Source organism: Mustela erminea, chromosome 9 (assembly GCF_009829155.1).
Source record: "Mustela erminea isolate mMusErm1 chromosome 9, mMusErm1.Pri, whole genome shotgun sequence".
In the NCBI taxonomy this organism is placed as follows: Eukaryota; Metazoa; Chordata; class Mammalia; order Carnivora; family Mustelidae; genus Mustela; species Mustela erminea.
In genome coordinates, this window is record NC_045622.1 from 108,522,126 (window position 1) to 108,545,018 (window position 22,893).

General features: G+C 39.7%; 1 protein-coding gene and 1 long non-coding RNA gene across 9 annotated transcripts in view; one reads left to right on the plus strand and one right to left on the minus strand.

The window, feature by feature from the left end:
- Positions 1–22,893, plus strand: part of C9H11orf80 (chromosome 9 C11orf80 homolog) — a 115,118-nt gene that overhangs the window by 67,213 nt on the left and 25,012 nt on the right. For 7 of the 8 annotated variants that reach the window (XM_032357577.1, XM_032357569.1, XM_032357570.1 and 4 more), the window contains 6 exons: positions 4,698–4,781; positions 6,186–6,241; positions 6,893–6,964; positions 8,353–8,548; positions 18,337–18,487; positions 20,392–20,538. In XM_032357577.1, the coding sequence (XP_032213468.1) occupies positions 4,698–4,781; positions 6,186–6,241; positions 6,893–6,964; positions 8,353–8,548; positions 18,337–18,487; positions 20,392–20,538 (706 nt within the window). The remainder of the gene's footprint in view (positions 1–4,697; positions 4,782–6,185; positions 6,242–6,892; positions 6,965–8,352; positions 8,549–18,336; positions 18,488–20,391; positions 20,539–22,893) is intronic. The other variant, XM_032357575.1, reaches the window with a different exon arrangement.
- Positions 17,165–20,441, minus strand: LOC116598568. The gene is made up of 3 exons (XR_004289100.1): positions 20,370–20,441; positions 18,708–18,838; positions 17,165–17,439 (listed from the first exon to the last, which is right to left on the minus strand). It is a non-coding gene; the product is annotated as an uncharacterized LOC116598568 (long non-coding RNA).

Here is a 22,893-nt window from a genome sequence, read left to right on the forward strand (position 1 = left end):
CTGGCAGCATCTATGTTTTCCTAACAACACTTAAGTAAATTCACTGCTTCTATATGTATGTCAGGCTGGGGTACTGGATTTCTGACACCCAACTCTAAAAGGCTTTAAAAGACTTTGTAGGGCGCCTGGGTGGCTCAGTGGGTTAAGCTGCTGCCTTCGGCTCAGGTCATGATCTCAGGGTCCTGGGATTGAGTCCCGCATCAGGCTCTCTGCTCAGCAGGGAGTCTGCTTCCTCCTCTCTCTCTCTCTGCCTGCCTCTCTGCCTACTTGTGATCTCTCTCTGTCAAATAAATAAATAAAATCTTTAAAAAAAAAAAAAGACTTTGTAGACATAGACACATATATTTTCTTTTTGAAAAGATTTTATTTATTTATTTGACAGAGAGAGAGAGCGATCACAAGTAGGCAGAGAGGCAGGCAGAGGGGGAAGCAGGCTCCCTGCTGAGCTGAGAGCCCAATGTGGGGCTCAATCCCAGGACCCTGAGACCATGACCTGAGCTGAAGGCAGAGGCCCAACCCTCTGAGCCACCCAGGTGCCCCCAACACATACATTTTCAGTCCCTCTCAATAAATTATGAGTAGATTATAAAAGGAGCTATTTGCTTTATGTTAACTGTCCTCTGCTGACGTGATATTAGGTCACTTTATCCTCTCAGTCTAGATTAGATACCAGTTCTTCTTGTGTTTTTCTTTAGCATTTCTTAATATATGTAAATCATAGAACATTTCACATTGTCATATACATTATTTATTTGTCTTTCTCTTCTACTTAACTGTGAACTCTTCAAATTCATATTGTTTTATTTACCTCTGTAGGCCCAGGTTACATAAACTCCATTCAGTGTTTTGAGTGGGTAATTCAGTAGTTTGCATAAGCATTGCCTGTCAGACTCCATAAAAGTGATGATAGATTACATAATATCTGATTCTGAAAGCTATATGCATAGATAATGAACTGTCTTGGAGAGACAGTATTACATAATGGAATGTGGGCTTTGAAGTTAGATCTAGGTTTGAATCCCAGTTTTGACATTTAGCTAGCTACGTGTTACCTTGGAAAAAATTAAACAACTTATTTAGTCTCATTATTCTCGTAAATAAAATGGGGGATATTTCCTACTTGCATATAAACTGTTTGGCATGTAGCAGGTGTTCAGTAAGTGGTAGCTCTCATCATTATTAATTGTAGCCCCTCTCTGGTAGCCGCTCAAGGAATTTTCACTTTTTTGGTTGCCTTACTGCTAGATTTAATTAGCCCTTTCTGTGATATACCCTATAATAACCAAGGCTACAGAAGTTTGAAACTGTTCCAAGAAGTTGTTTTCTAAGTGCTAAGTACAGAAAATGCTTTGAAGAGCTCATTGCTTTTCTTCTATTTGAACATCTTATAATAAAGTTTTTTTTTTTTTTTAAAGTAGGCTCCTCACCCAGTGTGGACCGCAACACTGGGCTTGAATTTACAACTCTGAGATCAAGACCTGACCTGAGATGAAGAGTCAGGCATTTAACCGACTGAGCCACCCAGGCACCTCTGTAGTAAAAAATTTTTTTGAAAGATTTTATTTATTTATTTGACAGACAGAGATCACAAGTAAGCAGAGAGGCAGGCAGAGAGAGAGGGAAGCAGGCTCCCTGCTGAGCAGAGAGACCGATGTGGGGCTCAATCCCAAGACGCTGAGATCATGACCCGAGCTGAAGGCAGAGGCTTTAACCCACTGAGCCACCCAGGTGCCCCTGTAGTAAAATTTTTTAAATGAAGGATGTGACTATGATGTGTATGCTGTAGTTACTGTTTAATCACTACTGTTTACATGCAGGAATAATCCTAGATCTGTTTCCAGAATTTTTTAATCATTCCCATCTACTTTTCTGATAATTTTTAGTAATGATTCTATAATAATCTTTCTAATTTTCCCCACTCACTGCATACTTCTCGTTCTCATTTTCAATGTATTTACAAAAAGTATTATAGAAATTTATTCTGTTTCTTCATCATTATGTTATATGTTGAGGTCTAGGACCATTTTTTTCTTTAATATGTACCTACTACATGGCTCTATATTCTCTGATCCGCCAATAAGAACTTACTGATTTTTTACTCTATTTCTTCTCATTTTCCTAGACTCTCCATTTTCTAAAGACTCCTTCTAACTTTGGGTTTAGGGACATTGTATTAAATGGAGTGAATCATTACAGGAAAGTGGTTAATACTAAAGCTTTGGAGGCAGATTAGGTAACCTTGAGAAAATTATTTGACCTCTTTGAGACTCATTGTTTTCTCATCCATAAAATGTGGGTTATATGTAACTCTCAAGGCTTTGTGAGGGGTAAGTGAGGTAATAGAAGTAAGATACTTTAGCTCCATTCCTGGAATGGAGAAGGCTCTCATTAAATTGTAGATTTTATTATATTTATAGGGAGGTATCTGGGTATATTGAAAAGAGTATGGACAATTGGTAATAGACAGACTTAGGGTCAAATTCTGGCTCTATCACTGAAAAGCTGGGTAACCTTAGGCAAGTTGCTTAACTTCTCTAGGTCTCTCTCTTTTTTTTTTTTTTTAAGATTTTATTTATTTATTTTACAGACAGAGATCATAAGCAGGCAGAGAGACAGGCAGAGAGAGGAAGGGAAGCAAGCTCCATGCTGAGCAGAGAGCCCGATGCGGGGCTTGGTCCCAGGATGCTGGGATCATGACCTGAGCTGAAGGCAGAGGCTTTAACCCACTGAGCCACCCAGGTGCCTCTAGGTCTCATTTAAAAATATATGTATATCTAGGGGCACCTGGGTGGCTCAGTCGTTAAGCATCTGCCTTTTGCTCAGGTCATGGTCTCAGGGTCCTAGGATTAAGTACCACATTGGGCTCCCTGCTCAGCAAGGAGCCTGCTTCTCCCTCTCACATTCCCCCTGCTTGTGTTCCCTCTCTCGCTGTCTCTCTCTGTGTCAAATAAATAAATAAAATCTTTAAAAAAAAAAAAAGCCTACTGGGGTGCCTGGGTGGCTCAGTGGGTTAAGCCTCTGCCTTCAGCTCAGGTCATGGTCTCAGGGTTCTGGGATTGAGTCCTGATCGGGCTCCCTGCTCAGTGGGGAACCTGCTGCTCCCTCTCCCTCTGCCTGCCACTCTGCCTTCTTGTGCTCTCTGTCAAATAAATAAATGAACTTTAAAAAAACTCTGAAGAAAGGATAGTAGTATCTGCCTTGAGGATTTTTGTGAGGTAATATAGGTAGAACACCTGCACAATGCTTGCTACATAGTAGGCATTCCACAAGTGATATCTACTGTTATTGCCATGTATAATATATAACTTAAAGATTATTACTTGATCCTTACAACAGTTCTGTGAGGTGGAATTGGGTAATTTTTTTTAAAAGATTATTTATTTTAGAGAGAGAAAGCACAAGCGATGGGCAGACACAGAGGGAAAGGGAGGAGCGGACTCCCTACTGATCAGGGAGCCCAAAGTGGGGCTCCATCCCAGGACCCTAAGATCATAACCTGAGCTGAAGGCAGATGCTTAACCAGCTACTTAACCAAGCCACCCAGATGCCCCTAGAATGGATGACTTTTATCCTTGTTTTACAGATTAGTAAATAAAATTCAGAACAATTAAGAGCTAGTACTAGAACTCAAGTCTTCTGACTTGTGAACTTTTTGCTTTACAGCTTTTCCTAAAAAAAAAAAAAAATGAGTAGATAAATGAATTGATGCTGAAAAATAGTTCCTTTTAGTGTCTGCTCCTTTCACTACATTCTTTTTTTTTTTTTTTTTTTTTAAGATAGAGATCACAAGTAGGCAGAGAGGCAGGCAGACAGAGGTGGGGAGAAGCAGGCTGCCCGCTGAGAAGAGAGCCCAATGAGGGGCTTTATCCCAGGACCCTGAGATCATGACCTGAGCTGAAGGCAGAGGCTTTAACCCACTGAGCCACCCAGGCACCCCCTTTCACTACATTCTTTTTTTTTTTTTAAAGATTTTTTTATTTATTTGACAGAGAGATCACAAGTAGTCAGAGAGGCAGGCAGAGAGGGAGAGAGGAGGAAGCAGGCTCCCTGCTGAGCAGAGAGCCCGATGCGGGACTCGATCCCAGGACCCTGAGATCATGACCTGAGCCGAAGGCAGCGGCTTAACCCACTGAGCCACCCAGGCGCCCCTCACTACATTCTTAATACAAATCAATTCACATCAGGATGGTAGTGCTAAGGTAGTGTTACTTTTCTTAGTTCCAGCCTGAATTACTTTTAAATTTGTTCCAAAAGGTGGTTTTGAAATTGTGTCTCCAGAAGGTCCATGAAATAGTTTAGCTCAATAAATGATAGCTATTAGATTGCCTTTTATGTCCAGTTCTTAGATCCAAAGGTGTTTCCCCTTGGATATCTGAAAAGCTTTCTGAGGGGTAAGTTACCTTTATAGGAAGAAATACCTCTATTCATTTATTTAAAGATTTATTAAAGCTTTATTTATTTATTTTAGAGAGGCAGGGAGGGGCAGAGGGAGAGGGAAGGAGAATCTTAAGTGGACTCCACGCAGAGCCCAATGTGGGGCTCGACCTAACCACCCCGAGATCATGACTTGAGCTGAAACCAAAAGTCAAATGCTCAACTGACTACCACCCAGATGCCCCAAGAAATAACATAATTTAATTTATTTGTGCTCCTGGGTTTGTGTATGTGTGGTGGATGTTTTTGTTGTGTTGTTGCAGGTTGATGAAAAGCCCAGAACTCTGATGACCGATAGTCTGGTGATAAAGAATTTTTTACATAAAATTGTCACGGTACACCCTAAGGTAAGCTGTTCTTTGGCACAGTGATGCTTCTCTTGTCATTTTTAGGAGACCTCTACTCTGTAGGAGATGAAATTATATGGTTGGTCCACTTTCTTTCCATGATAATGATTACAACTTTTAATATTGAATTGATTTGATTTCTTTGTCCCTAACACAGTGTTGATGTTGGTCATGTGACATAGCTGAGAGCCCTTGGATATAGAGCTTTCCTTGTGTTCTTGTTTTTACTTCCTTACTGTTTTATTGTATCAGTTTAGATTCATTCCCCCCCCCCACCGTGCTTCATTTTTCTATTAAATCTGGATAATGAACCTGGCTGACCATCTTCTTTTCCGAAGTGACCAGAAGAGCAAATCGGGAAATTCTGATAAAGTACTTCAAACTTTGGAGAGCTATAATTTTTTTAAAAGATTTATTTATTTGACAGACAGAGATGACAAGTAGGCAGAGAGATAGGCAGAGAGAGAGGTGGAAGCAGGCTCCCCGCTGAGTAGAGAGCCCGATGTGGGGCTCGATCTTAGGACCCCGGGATCATGACCTGAGCCGAAAGCAGAGGCTTAACCCACTGAGCCAATCAGGTGCCCCAAGAGCTATAATTTTTTATAATTAGCTATAGTTAGGTATGTTTATAGGGATGCACACTATTAAGTATGCTTTTTAACTTCTCCTTTTCTTCTCTTGGTAGCTTTCTACTTTTTCTGTCTTCAGCAGGGTTCAGTGCTTATTATGCCAGTCACCATTTCTGAGTGCTTTCCACACACTCACTCACTCACCCCATGCAGCAGCCCTTGTGAAGTAGGTTTTATCAGCATCATTCCCATTTTATAGCTGAGGAAACTATGGTAGGGAGGTTAAGTAACTTGCAGAGCTGGGATTTGAATTCAGGCAGGCTGGCTCTAGAGTTCTTGATTACCCGTTACGTTACACAGAAAAGAAAAATGTATGTCAAAGGTAGGAAATAATTAGAACAGTGAAGTGAATTGCAGGGAGGACAAAAGTCAGAGACGGGCAGGGGAAGAAAAAGCAAAGGAAAAAGCATGGAATGTTCTATGTATAAAAACAGTGGAAAGAATAGAGAGAAAAATTGATAGTCCTTTAAAGGGGAGAAGAGATAACATTGGGAAAAGAAAAGAGAACAAAGGGTAGTTTTGACAGGTTCAAAGTGGGTTCAGTGTTGTGATAATCTGTGGCCACTTGGAATTGAAGTCTAGGACTCAGTTTATTTAAGATGCAGAATTTGAGCACAGATAAATGGTAATTGTATTAATTATATTATGTTCAGGGAAAGGACAAGTTAAAAAAAAAGTGGATATAAAGAATATCTTCCCCTTTGGGAATTAAGTATGGAAGTTTTTAATCTCTGTCCTGGTTTGTGTTAAATCTCATACTCCATTTACTTTGCAGATTAAATTTAATTTCAGTGTAAAGGTGAATGGAGTCCTTTCCGTGGAAGTCTTTGGGTAAGTCCTTAAATCCTGGCTTAAGCTTATGCTGTGGCTTTATAGTTTTTCTCCATCATTATTGTATTGTTTCTAGTAGCTTCACAATTTGACTTTTTTTTTAAGATTTTTTTATTTTAGAGAGAAAGAGTGCGCCTATGCACCTGTGTGTGGGAGGGAGAGGCAGAGGGTAAGAGAAACCCAAGTAGACTCCATTCTGAGCGCAGATCCTGATGCGGGCCTCCAGGAAAGCCTTGATCTCATGACCATGAGATCATGACGTGAGCCGGAATCAAGTTGGATGCTCAGCCAGCTATATCACCCACATAGGTGCCCCACAGTTTGACTTCTTGACCCAAACTCACCCTGAATCTAATTTTCTTAGAGCCCCACATTTTCTTATTCTATGTTAGCTTTTATTTTTTTTCAGATTGAATAAATTTCTTTTCTCATGTTAGCTTTTAATGAGCAGGTAGATTCATCTAAACATTTCATTTCTTTTCCTCTCCTTTGAGTGGGTGATGTTAAAAATTGCCATTTTCCCCTTAGTTAATCGGCTATTGAATTCTAGTAATCTTTGGGGGTGATGGTAGTCATGGGCCAGAATTTGTATCAGGTAAATATTGGTTTTAGAATCCCTGAAATATGGCTTAGTTTTTCTTTGCTTTGCAGGACAAAGAATGAACCCACTTTGAACCTGTCGAATGGAATTGCTCTTGTTATAAGCTGTCATCATTATGTGAGGTGAAGGGGAAAAGCACTGTGGTCCCTCTCCACATTTTAATCTCCTCTTATGAGTATGAATGTGGGTAGAAATTGAACGTAGCCTCACTTGTCATTTCTTAGTGCCAGGTATCAGATTCTCTGTCAGAAAAGTGAAAGTAGAATTTTGAAGCTATTGGTATTGAAAACATTTTTATTTCTGGTTTCTTGAATATATTCTAATTGACCCAAGGACATGTCCCTTCTCTTTCCCATCTGTAAATGAAACAAAACAAACCCTGCTAATTTCATTCTTATTTACATCTGAGAAGAGAGGAATGACCTTTTAGATAGTTACCTGAACCCTGGATAGAAGGATACTATGGATAGAAAGGAATTTTTTGTATGTTATTATTTGTGCGTCAGCATTTTGCATATGTTTGGAAATCCTCTTTCTCTCTACCTTTACCTTCTTCAAATTACAAAAAAAAAAAGAAAGAAAGAAAGAAAAGCGAAAAAATCCATGGAGAAGATGGTAAATAAATGGAATAGAACCCTCTGCCTTGCCTTCCTGTGCTGTCCATTTACCACAGAATCCAAAGTGAACGTGCATTATAGCAAGAAAAACACTAATTTTTTACAAAGATTTTATTTATTTATTTGACAGCGATCACAAGTAGGCGCAGAGGCAGGCAGAGAGAGAGAGAGAAAGGGAAGCAGGCTCCCTGCCGAGCAGAGAGCCCGATGTTGGGCTCATCCCAGGACCCTGAGATCACAACCTGAGCTGAAGGCAGAGGCTGTAGTCCACTGAGCCACCCAGGCGCCCCAAGACTAATTTGTTACTAAGATCAACTCATTAATTCTTTATTCAGTAGTTTTCAACTCCATTTGTATGCCCTGAATCATCACTGTTAGTCATAGGATCTTAAGGCTTGAAGAGACTCCTCGTGGCTTTTTAGTTTTACTCTTAATCAGAATTACAATTCAGATCAGATTTTTTAAATTCTTTAATATGTGCAGGAAACAAAACCCCCAACCTTAACTTTCTTTTGTAGTCCTCTGCTATCATACAATCTTTACAGGTAGACAGCTCATTAACACAGATTTTCTGAAAAAGTTTAAGCCTCTGAGCCAGTGTTTGTGGACATATCTTCCTGGATGACCTCATCAGTTTAAAGAGAGAGGAAAGTCTTTGTTGGGTGTGGAGCCTACTTTATTTATTTATGTTTAAAGATTTTATTTTAGGTAATCTCTATACCCGGTGTGGGGCTCAAACTCACAACCCCAAGATCAAGAGTTGCACACTCTACCAACTGAGCCAGCCAGGCACCCAATTGTGGAGCCTACTTAAAAACAAAACAAAACAAAACAAAAAACCAAAAAACTTAAGAATCAAAAAAGCTAAATTTGTCTTACCTGTTTTTTCACAGTAAACCAAAATTTGCTACAGCTGAATTACTCTGCAGCAGAATCCATCCTGTCCTAGGACATCCAGTAATGCTTTTCATCCCTGATGACATGGCTGGCATGGGCTTGCTGGGAGAGCTGACACTGACTCCAGCCGCTGCTCTGTGTCCCTGCCCAGAGGTCTTTCCCAACCAGCTGAATAGGATTTCTTCGGTTTCCATATCCTTTTGATGACAGAGTCCATCAAAATCTTCAAATTCATTGTCTTGAAAAATGGATTTTTTAAGATTTTATTTATTTATTATAGAGAGCGAGAGAAACAGTGAGCGGGGGTAGGAGCAGAGCAAGAAGGACAAGCGGACTCTGAGTTGAGCATAGAACCCAATGCGGGACTCAGTGCCATGACCCTGAGCTCATGACCTGCACTGAAATCAAGAGTTGGGCACTTAATTGACTAGGCCACCCAAGCACCCTGAAAAAAATGAAATTTTTTTAAAAGATTTTATTTATTTATTTGACAGACAGAGATTACAAGTAGGCAGAGAGGCAGGCAAAGAGAGGAGGAAGCAGGCTCCCTGCTGAGCAGAGAGCCCGATGTGGGGCTCGATCCTAGGACCCTGGGATCACGACCCGAGCCAAAGGCAGAGGCTTTAACCCACTGAGCCACCCAGGTGCCCCCCAAAAAATGAATTTTTATATCTCAATTCTAAAAAAAAAATCCTTGGCATATAAACTCTGTGCCTAGAAGCCAGTATGATTTGTATAAAAATAAAAATCCAGTATGAAAGCCAAGCTTGAGAATTTTTCCAAAAAGTGGAAACTATAAAATGTGACACATGTGCCACATGCTTGTCATGTAATTTAGTATGAATGAAGCATGGAATGAATGGTGCAAGCAGGAGAGATGAGGCTGGGAAAGTAGTTGGAGTTGAACATGGCTCTTGTGAGTCACACTAAGAAGTGTAAACTTCATTGTCTTTATAGTGGGAAACCATTGGATGTTTTAGGAGTCTCAGGCAGCAATTATGCAGTGGGGTAGGAGAGAGAAGTCAGTAAACACTACATAAATTCATAAGTGACCTCAACAAGAGATAATGCTTGCCTCAGTTAAAAGTGTGAGGAGCGGGGCGCCTGGGTGGCTCAGTGGGTTAAGCCGCTGCCTTCGGCTCAGGTCATGATCTCGGGGTCCTGGGATCGAGTCCCGCATCGGGCTCTCTGCTCAGCAGGGAGCCTGCTTCCTTCTCTCTCTCTGCCTGCCTCTCAGTGTACTTGTAATTTCTCTCTGTCAAATAAATAAATAAAATCTTAACAAAAAAAAAATTAAAAAAAAAAAGTGTGAGGAGCGTAGAAAAGAGAAACTTATCATTGGAAGTAATCAACATAATGAGGCAACCAATTCATTGTTAGGGTAGGGAGAGATTAGGGGCAGGGAATGGCCAAAGTTGATGTCCAGATTTCTACATCCAAAAGAGGCAAATCTATAGAGACAGAAAGTGGATAGAGAGAGATTTTTTTAGGAGGTGATAAAAATGGTCTAAAATTGATGGTGGTGATGGTTGCACAATTTTTAAAATATACTACGACCTATTTAACTGTGCACTTTAAATGGGTAAATTGTATGTTATGTGTTATCTTTAAAACTCAGTAAGCTGTTTAAAAACATTTCCATAGTGGGGGACCTGGGTGGCTCAGTGGGTTAAAAACATTTCCATAGATGGCTGATAGAATAATGATACTGTCAATTAGAAACAAATCATAAATGGCAGATTTGGAAGGTAAAGAAGATTAGCTGAGGTTTAAACATGTTTATGGTTCCTGCAGGATGTCCCTTGAAAATGGCAAGCAGCTACATAGAAATTTTGGTCTGGAAATTGGAAGTGGTCAGATTTAGAGATATATTTTTGAGCGTCAACATTTCCTTCATGGACTCAGTGTAGCATAGTGCTGTGGTTAGAGCATGGCACAAGAGTGTAAATGCTGGATTCACCACTAATTGGCTGTGACTTTATTCAGCTTACTTAACAGCCTAAACTTTTATTTCATCAGCTTTAAAACAGAGATAATACTACTTGGTAGATTTATTTATTTCCCCTTGCAAAGGTTTTGTTGTTGTTATAGTTACTCTTTTGTGATTTGTTTGTTTTTGGACTGATTATATAGTAATCTATGTGAGGCTCCTAGCATACTGCCTGACATTTAATAAGTGTTCAATAAATATTAGGTATTATTGTTATATGACTGAAGCTATATGAGTAAATGTAGTTATATATAGTAGAGTATAAAGAATAAGAACAGCAGAAGGCGAAGGTCATGGAATAAATGTTAGCTGAAAATATCATTAGGGAGGAGGAAGGAGCGGGATGGTGATAAAGATTATGCATGGACTTTTGGATTTTAAAAACCTTAATATCTAGGTCATATAGAAGAGGATAAAGTAAAATATAAAAATTTCTCCTTCCTCCCCATCCCATTCCCCAGAGGGAATAAGGCACATTTTCTATCCTCTTGAACTTTACATTTAGTGGGACATTTTATTTTATTTTATTTTATTTATTTGAAAGAGAGAATGAGAGAGAGCACAAGAGCGGGGAGGGTCAGAGGGAGAAGCAGACTCCCCACTGAGCAGGGAGCCAGATGCGGGACTTGATCCTGAGGTCCAGGATCATGACCTGAGCCAAAGGCAGTTGCTTAACTGACTGACCCACCCAGGCGCCCCTTAGTGGGACATTTTAATAAATAAATGTCAGGTAGTGATAAGTACAGTAAAGATAAAGCAGGTAAAGAGATAATGATAATGATAGGGAAGTTACTTAAATATTATAGCCCAAGGAGACTCTAGAGAGGTGATGTTTTAGTGAAGAGAAAGAGAACTAACAGAAAACTCTGGTAGGATTACAGTTTCTGAAAATGGCCAAGTAGGTAATTTAGACTCACCCTCCCACTGAGGAAAAATGCTGTATGAAATATTAAAACATCATAAAAGAATCTAAGAGCTAGTGAGTAGGGAGAAATTTCTGGGCCAACATAGGAGAAAACAGGAATCACAGAATGCTTGAGCCCAACATTGGGGGCTGCTTTTGCCCTAAGGTCATTTGCAAATTAGAACAAACAGCCTAGAAGCTAAGATGCACTTCCAAATTGATGTAGGACAAAAAAGCCAAAGAGTTTAGGGCTTGCTGAGCTGGGGTGCTGTTAAAAGTTCCTCTTGTTTTGGACAGGGATAACTAAAAGCTTACACTTTATGGAGTAAGGTGAACCTGAAATAAACCATCCTTCACATGAGCTCATATATTTTTTGGGTCATCTGGGAAGTCTAAAAAATCTTAAGCTTTCAGAATGGATTAAGATGATTCTAGATTTCTAATTCTCCCAGATGCCCTGTAGAAGCAAACAAAAATTCTTTCTAGATAGATAGATGACCACATCTGTGCTTCAAATTGTTTAACAGATGCTTTCTCAAAATGTCCAGCTCATGTGCACATTTCTTTCTCTCTGTCATACACACCCCCCACACACACCTAGGTACAAGAGTGCACAAGGTAACATGAACAAAAGCTAGCAAAAACAGAAGCAACAGAAGAACCCACTGGGACTCCAGATATGGGTAATATCAGACATTGACTTTAAAAATAAAAAATTATGTTTACTGTGCTTATGAAATTGAAAGCCAACCTTAAAAATCTTGCCAGGGAACTGTAAACTATAAAATATGACAAAATTTTTAAAAGAACCAAACAGAAATTGTAGAATCAAAAAAGATAATGACCAATATTGAAATTAAATAGATTTAACAACAGATTAGATATAACACAAGTGAATTTGTAAAGTAGAAGATGAGGATAGCAAAAACTAGTAAAATAAAGTAAAGAGAGACAGAAGTATGGAAAATACAGAAGAGAAGTTAACAGGTGAGAGGAAACAGTGAGATCATTTAATGTACATTTAATTTCCGTCCCAAAGGGGAAGAGAGAAAATGGGGCTGAAACAGTCTTTGAAGAACTAATGGCGGAAGCAACTAAAACAGATTTTAGAGCTCAGTAATCAAGCAGGATAAATAAAAAGATATATATACCTGTAGAAAATCAAAAAGAAGAAGAAAAATCAGCTAAGAAAGATTTTCTTCAAAAGAGAAACAAATTGCAGCTGACTTCCCCATTCCAACAGGATGTAGTAGTATAATAATGTTAATGTCCTGAAACTAAAAAATCAAGCTGGAATCCCAGAATTTACAGAAATCCCAGTATTTACAGAAATACTGTAAAAGTATTTCTCAAGATAAAAGATAATGAACTTACCCATATAGATTAATGTCATAATTCATACAGTAAAAAGATTAGTTCAGCTGACTTTAGAATATACTGTTTTGATGTACATTCATGGTGGGATATACTCTAAGAATGAAGTAAACTGTAAAGCACTCTTGAAATTCTTTTAGTGACCTTGATTCTTAGTAATAACATTGGTATTATACTGAAATTATTATATACTTATTATAAAGCAAGTAATTATATTAACATTGTTGGGAACCAAAATTTGTAGCATAAGATAACAGATACAGGAGTATAAATTCAAAAAATATTTTTATTTTGAAATAAAAAAATTTTTAAGTAACTTTTTAAAATATTTTATTTGTTTATTTGACAGACAGGGATCACAAGTAGGCAGAGAGGCAGACAGAGAGAGAGGAGGAAGCAGGCTCCCTGCTGAGCAGAGAGCCCGATGCAGGGCTTGATTCCAGGACCCTGGGATCGTGACCTGAGCCAAAGGCAGAGGCTTTAAGCCACTGAGCCACCCAGGCGCCCCCCACTTTTTTTTTTATTTGACAGATTTATTTATTTGACAGAGAGACATCACAAGTAGGCAGAGAGGCAGGCAGAGAGAGAGAGGAGGAAGCAGGCTCCCTGCCGAGCAGAGAGCCCAATGTGGGACTCGATCCCAGGACCCCGAGACCACGACCTGAGCCGAAGGCAGCGGCTCAACCCACTGAGCCACCCAGGCGCCCCCAGGCGCCCCTTTTTAAAGTAATTTTTAAAGTGGAATTAAAGATACCAGTGTATACCCCCAAGTTTTCTGACCTTTGAAATTATATATTTCTTAGCTCTGTCTGCTAAATAAACAAAAAACAAACAAGTGTAGGAACAATGAGCACTCCCTAGTACCTAAAATGTGTTCTCTAAATGTCATTGCTCACTAAAAAGGAGGAATGACTGATTCCAGGTCTAAAGTAGAAATGTACAAGATACGGGTTATCTGGGTGGCTCAATCAGTTAAGCATCTGCCTTCGGCTCAGGTCATGATCCTAGGGTCCTGGGATTGAGCTCCACATGGGGCTCTCTGGCCAGTGGGGAGTCTGCTTCTCCCTCCCCCTCTTCCCTTCTCATTCCACTGTCTCCCTCCTCCGCCACCCCTATGCATGCTTTCTCTCAAATAGATAAATCAAATCTTTAAAAAAAAAAATCTACAAGATGAGCCTGGGTATCTTACGTTAATCCGGAAAACAAAGAAGCTATTAAAGTCCATGAGATTATGTCAATTTCAGAAATTCTACTTCCAGCCAAGAACAAATAACAGGGACTGGATCCAACTTCCTACCATGAACAAATAAAAAAATGGACAAGTTATATAAACAATAGATAGTATAGGACAGTGGGTCTATAGAGAGGAGATATGAACAAACCCTGTGTTGTACCACTGTACAATCTAGAGAGAACTTCATAGGGAGGTTATACCCAGCTACAGTCTAGTGATCTCTCTGAGTTGAGAAGACAAAGTTGAGAGTTTAGGGAGGTTCAGGGAGCTAGAACTTATAGAGTACCAAAGAGGAGATGAATATAGAGATTTTTTTTTTTAGGATTTTATTTATTTACTTGACAGACAGAGAAAGATCACAAGTGGCAGAGAGCCAGGCAGAGAAAGAGAGGGGAAGCAGGCTCCCTGCTGAGCAGAGTGCCTGATGTGGGGCTCGATCCCAGAACCCCGAGATCATGACCTGAGCTGAAGGCAGAGGCTTTAACCCACTGAGCCACGCAGGCACCCCGAGGAGATGAATATAGAGAGAAAGCTCCAGACAGAGGAGAATTCCTGGAGTACCCACAGACCTGGGAATGGTTTCTATTCCTACGAGGCAGGATGGAAAACCTCATATTTCATAAAGTATCAGTTGGAGTCCTAAGAAGGTTTTGCCTGAATATAGTGGAGGAGTCAGCCCTAGCCCTAGCTTCCCTGGTCCCACCTAACAAAGCTTGAAAGTATGATCCAAAAAGCTCAAACTATTCCTAAGTAACTTTATAGTGTTTGAGAAAAAAAGTTCAAGAATATTTACAGGAATACAAAAAGGTCCTGAATTTGAGCAGATAAATTTCATAATGCTGGGCATCCAATAAAAAATTCCTTGGCATGCAAACAAACAGGAAAATAGGACCCATAATGAAAGAAAAAAGATTGGTCAACTGCCTAAAATGACATAGGTAATAGGATTGTAAACAAGGACATTAAGACAGGTATAACTGTACCCATATATTCAGGGTGTGAGAAGAAAATATTGAACATCTTAAATAAAGAGGCAAAAGCTATAAAAAGCACCCAAATTGAACAACCAGACATAGAAATTACAACTTTTAGTATGAAAATACACTGGATGAGATCAGTGACAGATGTACACATTGCAGAGGAAAATATTAGTGAGCTTGAAGACAAGGCAATAGAAACTAAAATGAAACCCAAAAAAGACTAAAAAAGTGAACAAAGCTTCAGTGAACTGTGGGATAACTTCAAGTGGCCTAATTTAGAGACATGTAATTGGATTCCTGCAGGGAGGGAGGGCAGATAAAATATTTGAGGAAATAATGTTCCCCAAATTTCCAAATTTGATGAAAAGTATAAATCGACAAATGCAAGAAGATCAACAAACTTTAAACATAAGAAACTTGAATAAAATTATATCAAGATACATCATAATCAAATTGGTTAAAGCCAATAATAAAGAAAAAAAAACTTTAAAAGAGACTAAGGTAAAAAGACATATATAATATACTGGGGAACCAAGATGAGAATTAAGATTTCTCATTGGAAACTGTAAGTTTGGAGAAAGTTAAGCAATGTTTTTATTTGTTATTTTTATTCTTTTTAAGAGAGAGCACATGAGCGGGGTAGTGGAGGGGCAGAGGAAGAGGGAGAATCTTTTTGCTTTTTTAAAGATTTTATTTATTTATTTGAGAGAGAATGAGTTAGAGCATGAGAGGGGAGAGGGTCAGAGGGAGAAGCAGTGTCCCCCACTGAGCAGGCACGCCCCCCCCCCACCGATGCGGGACTCGATCCCAAGACTCAGACATGAGCTGAAAGTAGTTGCTTAACCAACTGAACCACCCAGGCGCTGTCCCCCGCCTTTTAAAGATTTATTTATTTTAGAGAATGTGGGAGGGGCAGGGAAAGAGAGAGACTCTCCAGCAGACTCTCCACTGAGTACAGAACCCAAAACAGGGCTCAGTCTGAGGGCCCTGAGATCATGACCCGAGCTGAAACCAAGAGTCAGACGCTCAACCCACTTCACCACCCAGCCTCCTAGAAAGGGAAAGAGAGAATTTTTTTTTTTTTAATAACATTTCTTCTTTTTTTTTTTTAAGTATTTTCATTTATTTATTTATTTGACAGAGAGAGAGAGAGAGAGATCATAAGTAGGTGGAGAGGCAGACAGGGAGAGGAGGAAGCAGATTCCCCACAGAGGAGAAAGCCTGATGCAGGGCTCGATTCCAGGCCCCCAGGACTGTGACCTGAGCTGAAAGCAGAGGCTTTAACCTACTGAGCCACCCAGGTGCCCCGGGAGAGAGAGATTCTTAAGCAGGCTGAACACTTAGCATGGAGCCCAAGGTGGGGCTTGATCTCACGACCCTGAGAACATGACCTGACCCAAAATCAAGAGTCAGACACTTAACCAACTGAGCCACACAGGTGCCACTGAAGCAACATTTTTAAAATAGTAAAAACAAAAACAAAAACTTAACCTGGATTCTATACCAAAAGTAAGTATTTTCAAAAACAAAGGCAAAATAAAGAATTTTTCAGATGTACAAAAGATTTCAGTCACCAGCAGATCTATATTGTAAGAAATGTTAAAGGAAATGCTTCAGACAGAAGATGGAATTCTGGATCTACACAAATAAAGAGGAGCACTGGAGACCATAACTATGTGAATAGATATAAAAGATTTTTGCCGTATTTTTAAAAATAAGACAGTGACTTTAAAAATTTTTTTTATTTTTATTTTTTAAAGATTTTATTTGTTTGACAGAGAGATCACAATTAGGCAGAGAGGCAGGCAAGAGAGAGGGGGAGGCAGGCTCCCCGGCCAGCAGAGAGCCTGATATGGGGCTCGATCCCAAGACCCTGAGATAGTGACCTGGGCCCAAGGCAGAGGCTTAACTCACTGAGCCACACAGGTACCCTGATAGTTGGCTTTTTAAAGCAAAAAAAAAAAAAAAAAAGCCATTGGTATATAAGATTTATATGCTATGTCACAGTGAAATGAGTGACAATAGTACGAAGACCAAGGGGGGGGAAATGGAAATATTTTTGCAGGATTCTTATACTTTATGTGTGTTAACTCTTATAATATCACTTAAAAGTAGGTAGTAATAAAGTTGTATACTATAAAGCCTAAAGCAATCCCTAAGTTATTACAGCAAAGAATTAAAACGAATAAGTCAAAAAGGAGGTTAAAAATGGAATTACCAAAAAAACACCGAGTCCAAAATAGAATCCAAAAATAGAAAAGAGGGAAATACAAGAAACAAATGCAAAACACATAATAAGATGGTAGATTTAAACCCAACCATAACAGTACTTATATTAAATGTAAATGGTTTCAACAACCCAATGAAAAGATAGTCACACATTTTGACTCTTCAGACACTCCACTCTTACTAAGTTCGCAGTACCTCAAAGCTCCCCTGGCTCTAAAAAGTGAATATGTTGGCCTTAGCTCCTGTGTAAATATCTTGGATTTGTGACAGCGACTTCATTTAGGGGTACTGTCTTGCCTTGTTCTGCTGGGACTTTTCATTGTGCCTACGGGAGAGGATTTTAATCTTCACACTTAATTCTTCATGTGTACCCTGTTAAAAAGAGGATGAAAACAAAAAAAGATAAGGGAAAATATATTTCTTGTTTATTTAGCTTTGGTTTAGGGGACAAAAAGGGTTAAGTATTAGTTCTTAACTGAAGAATTTTGCCCTCATGGGACATTTGGGAATGTCTGGGGAATTTTTGACTGTCATGACTCAGGAGCAGCTTGCTACTGGCATGTAGTAGGTAGAAGCCAGGGGTACTGCTAAACATCCTACAGTTCACAGGACAGCCCCTACAACAATTATCTGACTTGAAGTGCCAATAGTGCTAAGGTGAAGAAACCCTGAGTAAAAGGGAGGGTGAGGGGAGGAGCAAAATCAAGAGAAGGAAACCATTTCAGAGGTCCTGGCCCCCTTGGTCTTGGTTAGAGAATAGGGTTAGAGAAGGTAAAGAATTTCCTTCTTAATCTGAATGTACTCAGATACTTACTGAAAGATATTTCTTTGTATATACTTCTATTCTAGTATGTATCACACCATATTTTACTGATTTTTACCTGTATCTCCAGTACTATAAATATGATAACTCAAAGGTAGGTATTAAATCTGGATATTCATCTTTGTATCCTCTGAATTTAATATGGTGTTTAGCTTGTAGTACCACTCAAACCTATGATGGAATAAGTAGGATGAATATATAAACTAAATGTCCCAATACTATACCTGTAGCACACACTTATTAAACCCGGAATAAATTTCTAGGGATTCTAGTGGACCTTCTCTGGTGCCTCACACCTCTATTCAATGTGGAAAGGAATAGGTAATCATCTAGCACCCTAGTTTATTTCTGGGAGTGTGAACCAGGTCAGTGTTATGTTTGTTTTATGCAAATGAATACATAGTCATAAAAAACTAAAATCTAGTAGTTTTCTTTAGCAACTATACATATTTCTCTATGGACCATCAGGTCTGCCTCTGATATTGCCAGGTCAGGAGCAGCCAACTACTACTGTCTTCAAAGATACCTCTTATTTCATTGATTGGAAGAAATACCACTTGTGTATGGTGCCCAGTTTGGATCTCAATTTGGATAGAGGTACATCTCCCTCTCTTTGCACAGGAATAAAGAAACCTGGAGGATATTAGAAAAATGCAAGGAAATATAAATAGCAGATGTACATAAAAAATAGGAGACAGTGATCTGATGGTTTATGTTGGGGGCTGCTGGTGAGGGTCTAAGTTTGGGAATCTACATGAAGTGTGGCAAAGAGGTCAATAGTCAAAGATGCGTTAGAGCCTAACTGTTTTGGTATTACCTGTTAATGCTGGTTTTCCTCTCATTTCTTCTACTGCCTTCTCTCTTCCTGGTCCTCTAGAGATAGTCAGTAGGCCTCCGTCTTGTAATGACTTGTTCAGAAGGTTGCTGTCGTACCTTAATCTGTCAACTCTGGGGTTTTAGAAAGGTTAGTAACATCACTGAACTATCACTGTGAACTATCACTGAAGAGAAATATTTTCTAGTGAAATGAGAAAATTCACATAAAATTACTTATAAAAAATTAGAACACCATATAAATTCAAAGCAGGAGTATAAACCACACAGTAATCAGCTTAGGACGCTGGCTGTAGTATTCATATAGATCCTAACCACATTAACTTGGGGTGAATCACACCGAAAGTTGGACACTTAATAACTGGACCAAAAAACAAAACCGGAAAGTAGGGATATGCAACCAGGAGGTGATATCTAGGAGGTTTACAGACTTGAGCTTGACTATTGTTTGCTACAATCCTCTGAAATTTAGGAGGTAATCTGGCAAACTGTATGCTGAGGAAGGTGACCATTGGGGAAGAGGCATTCTAGAACTGTGCCTAGAATGAGAAGACTGAAGCCCCCGGGGGTGAAGTATCTCAGGGGAAATGATAGAATCTTCTCTAGGTAGTAAGACTCAGAGTAAGGATTTTTTTTTCTTGAGTAGGTAGTTGTTCCAGAGGGTGCAATGAAAGGAGGGTGTCTTTGAATACGGTCTGTCTGTGGAGGTGAGTGCTTTTGTGAAGAAAGAATGCCTGGTCTTAACAGGTGGGATGTCATGCGATTAAAATTTTTGAGTCTCTAGGGCTCTCCATATCTCCTTTTCTCTTTCAATTTTTATTTTCATGCTTTGTTGGTTTCCTTCATTTTTTGCCAATTCACAGTGCCTGAACTTGCTCAGTTTACTTTGGAAATGAGTAATGTAGAAAATGTCCCCTCATCTCCTTCCCTCACTCATTACTGTAAAGGACAGAACCAGAATCCACATGGAGGTACTTCTTCGTATGGACCTGGGTGAAATTTAGGACTATCATGATTGTATTCTAAAGGATCAAGGTGCTAGAAAGTGACTGTAGGGCATCAGATTATCTGGGGATACAAATACAATATAGTAATGTGGTTAAGAACACAGATTTTTGAGTCTGTCTAAAACAGTTCCACCACCTTACTGCCTCATGTTGGACAATGTATTTAATCTATTGGTGCCTTTTTTTAATCTGTAAAATGATATAAGGATAGGTCCTATGCCATAGTGTTGTTGAGAAGACTAAGTATTTAGATAGTCCATGTGAAGAATTTAACATAATGAAGTAAGCATTTAATACAAATTAGCTGTTGTCATTATCGTTATTCAGCTTTGACTCTAACCTCTGCCCCTTACTAGTGATATCTATCTGGGAAAGTCATGTGGGGAATCAGCAACTGTATTATACTAATGTTTCCCAGTAAGTTCTAAGGAGTGCTGTTTGGTTTGCATTTTGCACACCCAGTTGTTATTTTGATGTTCCTTCTGTGAGTCCCTATTCTTTGCTTCCATCAAGTGGATAGAAAAACAGGTTCAGGAGGAGAAGGGAGTATTTGAATTTAGATCTGTCTCAGATCCTTCTTTGAGGTATAGGTTCTTTATTTACTCAGCATTCTGAGGGCTTTACTTATGTTAGAATACCGTGTAATATCTTGTCCTCTAGATTTGGTGCTTCCAGATGTGAGTTATCAGGTGGAATCCAGTGTGGGAGATCAGTCTCAGAATATGGACTCCCAGGGACAAACGCTGCTGCTTTTTCTCTTTGTGGATTTTCACAGCGGATTTCCAGTCCAGCAAACAGAACTGTGGAGTAGGTATAGGGGCTGCCAGTTTGGGTGTGCTTAAATGATAAGAAAGTAGAGAAAAGGAGACTTTATATGATGCACATGTCTGAATTACATATATTTCTGTAGAAAAATGAATTTTAATGAAAAACCTTGCCTAAAAAAGTTAAACTATATGCTCTATGGAAAAGATAAGTATCTTGAAACACCCCTCAAATGATGACATTCCCATATTTAGTTGGCCAGATATCCGTGGATACTTCTGTAATGATCTCTACAGAGTCTGTTACCTTAGATGAGTGGTTTTCAACCTTAGCTGCTTGATATATTACCTGGTGAGCTTCTAAAAAATGCCCAGACATCACCCCCAGGGATTATGATTTCCTTGGACTGAGACAGGATTCAGATAGCAGTATATTTTTAAAGCTCAGGCCTGAGAACTGCCCACCACATTACCACTTTTCCAGGTGGAATCCAGAAACATTACTCTCACTGCTTGGCCTTGAGGCAACATCTCTCTCAGCTACAACATAGGGAGGTGTGGGCATGTAATGGTATGAATGACTTTTCTGTGACTGCCACATGGACCTCTGGAAAGGGAGAAACGGTCCTTGTTCAGGCATACAAAGGGGGTACTTTAGAGTTTATCTAACAAATTGGTGACAACCTTTTACCAGAAAGGTTCTGGTTGGTGGTCTGTGAAATGCATGCATCAGAATCACCTACAGTATTTGAGAATATGCTGCTTCCTGAGCCAAGGATTAACTCACTGCTTTGTTATAATGTAAAAATATGGTATGGCTCAAGAGTCTGCATTTTTAACAAGATTCTCAGGTAATTTTTAAATATAGTGAAGTTTGAAAACCACTGAGTGGGAGTTGGCTTATGCATTTTAATCCAATAAATACTGAGATATAAATTTAAGTGTTTCCTTTTTCTTTAAGATTTTATTTATTTGAGAGAGTGTGAGCAGGGGAGGGGGAGGGACAGAGGAAGAGGAAGGAGACACCCTGCTGAGCAGGGGGCTTGCTCCCAGGGCTCAATCAGGGATCATTATCTGGGCTGAAGGCAGACACTTAACCAACTGAGCACCCAGGGGCCCCAAAGAGAGTTTCCCAATGCCCTCCTAAACTTGCAAATAGCAAGACATGGAGCTTATAAATGTGCGAGGAAAGGTTCAGAAGCCTCCCTTTCAGTGTTCCCAATATGCTGCTGTGCGCTCTGTGAGCCACTGTTTTTTCTTGGGGTTCTGCTCCAGCTGTCGCCGTGCTCACTTGCTGTGGTCCTGCTCGCACGGAGTCACGAGAGAAAGGAGACAGCTCCTGCTGACTGGTGCCAACTATTTATTGAACAAACTGGTGTCAGCTGTGGGATTTTTTTTGCTTCCCGATTTCTCTGCTTCTCTGGTCTTCCCCAGTATGTGTATATTGTTTAGGAGAGAAGCACACCGCTTTTGTGGGTTCTGGCTTGCCGCTCTTCATTTGAAGAGCTGTTGTCTGGTGCCCCACTCTTCCACTCATCAAGGCCCTGGAATGGGAGCCTGAAGGGACCCAGATTAATGAGGCTTCCAGCAGGGAGGACAAAGTGAGGAGGCCTAGGGTTGTTACCAGCCTGCACTCTTAGGGACGGAGGCTGATAAGAGAAAAATCTTAGTATAGTGGAAAGGACTTCAGGGTAGAATCAAGAAAGCTGGCTATAATCTTAGTTCTGCTATCGAATTCCTTGGTGATTTTTGGGAAACAAGTCACATAAGTCATCTGATCTTCCCTTTTCATGTATTTAATGTGAGATTGTTAGACTAGGTGCTATCAAAGCCCCTCCAAGTCTAAGACCCTCTTACGACTCAAGATCTATGTCTTTTGGCAGGCTTTTTTTGTTGGTTGTTGTTTGGTTTCGATTTTGTTTGTTTTATTCTGTTTTGTTTTGAGGTCGGCTAGAGGCATTATCACATTCAGTCTTCCCTGGGATGACAGAGAGTCTCATACTATTTTCTGAATCCTATCAAACACACCTGAAGAACTCAGATTCCTCAAAAACCAGTGGTTCCTGTCATTCTTGCAGTAATTTGATCGTTCATACATCTCTGCTTAGCTTGACTCTGAGCGCCTGTAGCATCTCAGGTAGTTGACACTTGATATTGGATTAAATAGAAATTCATTCATCACTGCATTAGTAAACATACTAAGTATCTTTAAAAAAAAAAAAAAGATTTATTTATTTGAGAGAGTGGGGAGGGCAGAGAGAGAGAGAGAAAATCCTGAAACAGACTCCGTGCTGAGCATGGAGCCCAATGATGCTGTCACTGGGCTTGATCCCAGGAGCCCGAGATGATGACCTGAGCCGAAATCAACAGCAAGCTGCTCAACTGACTGAACCACCCA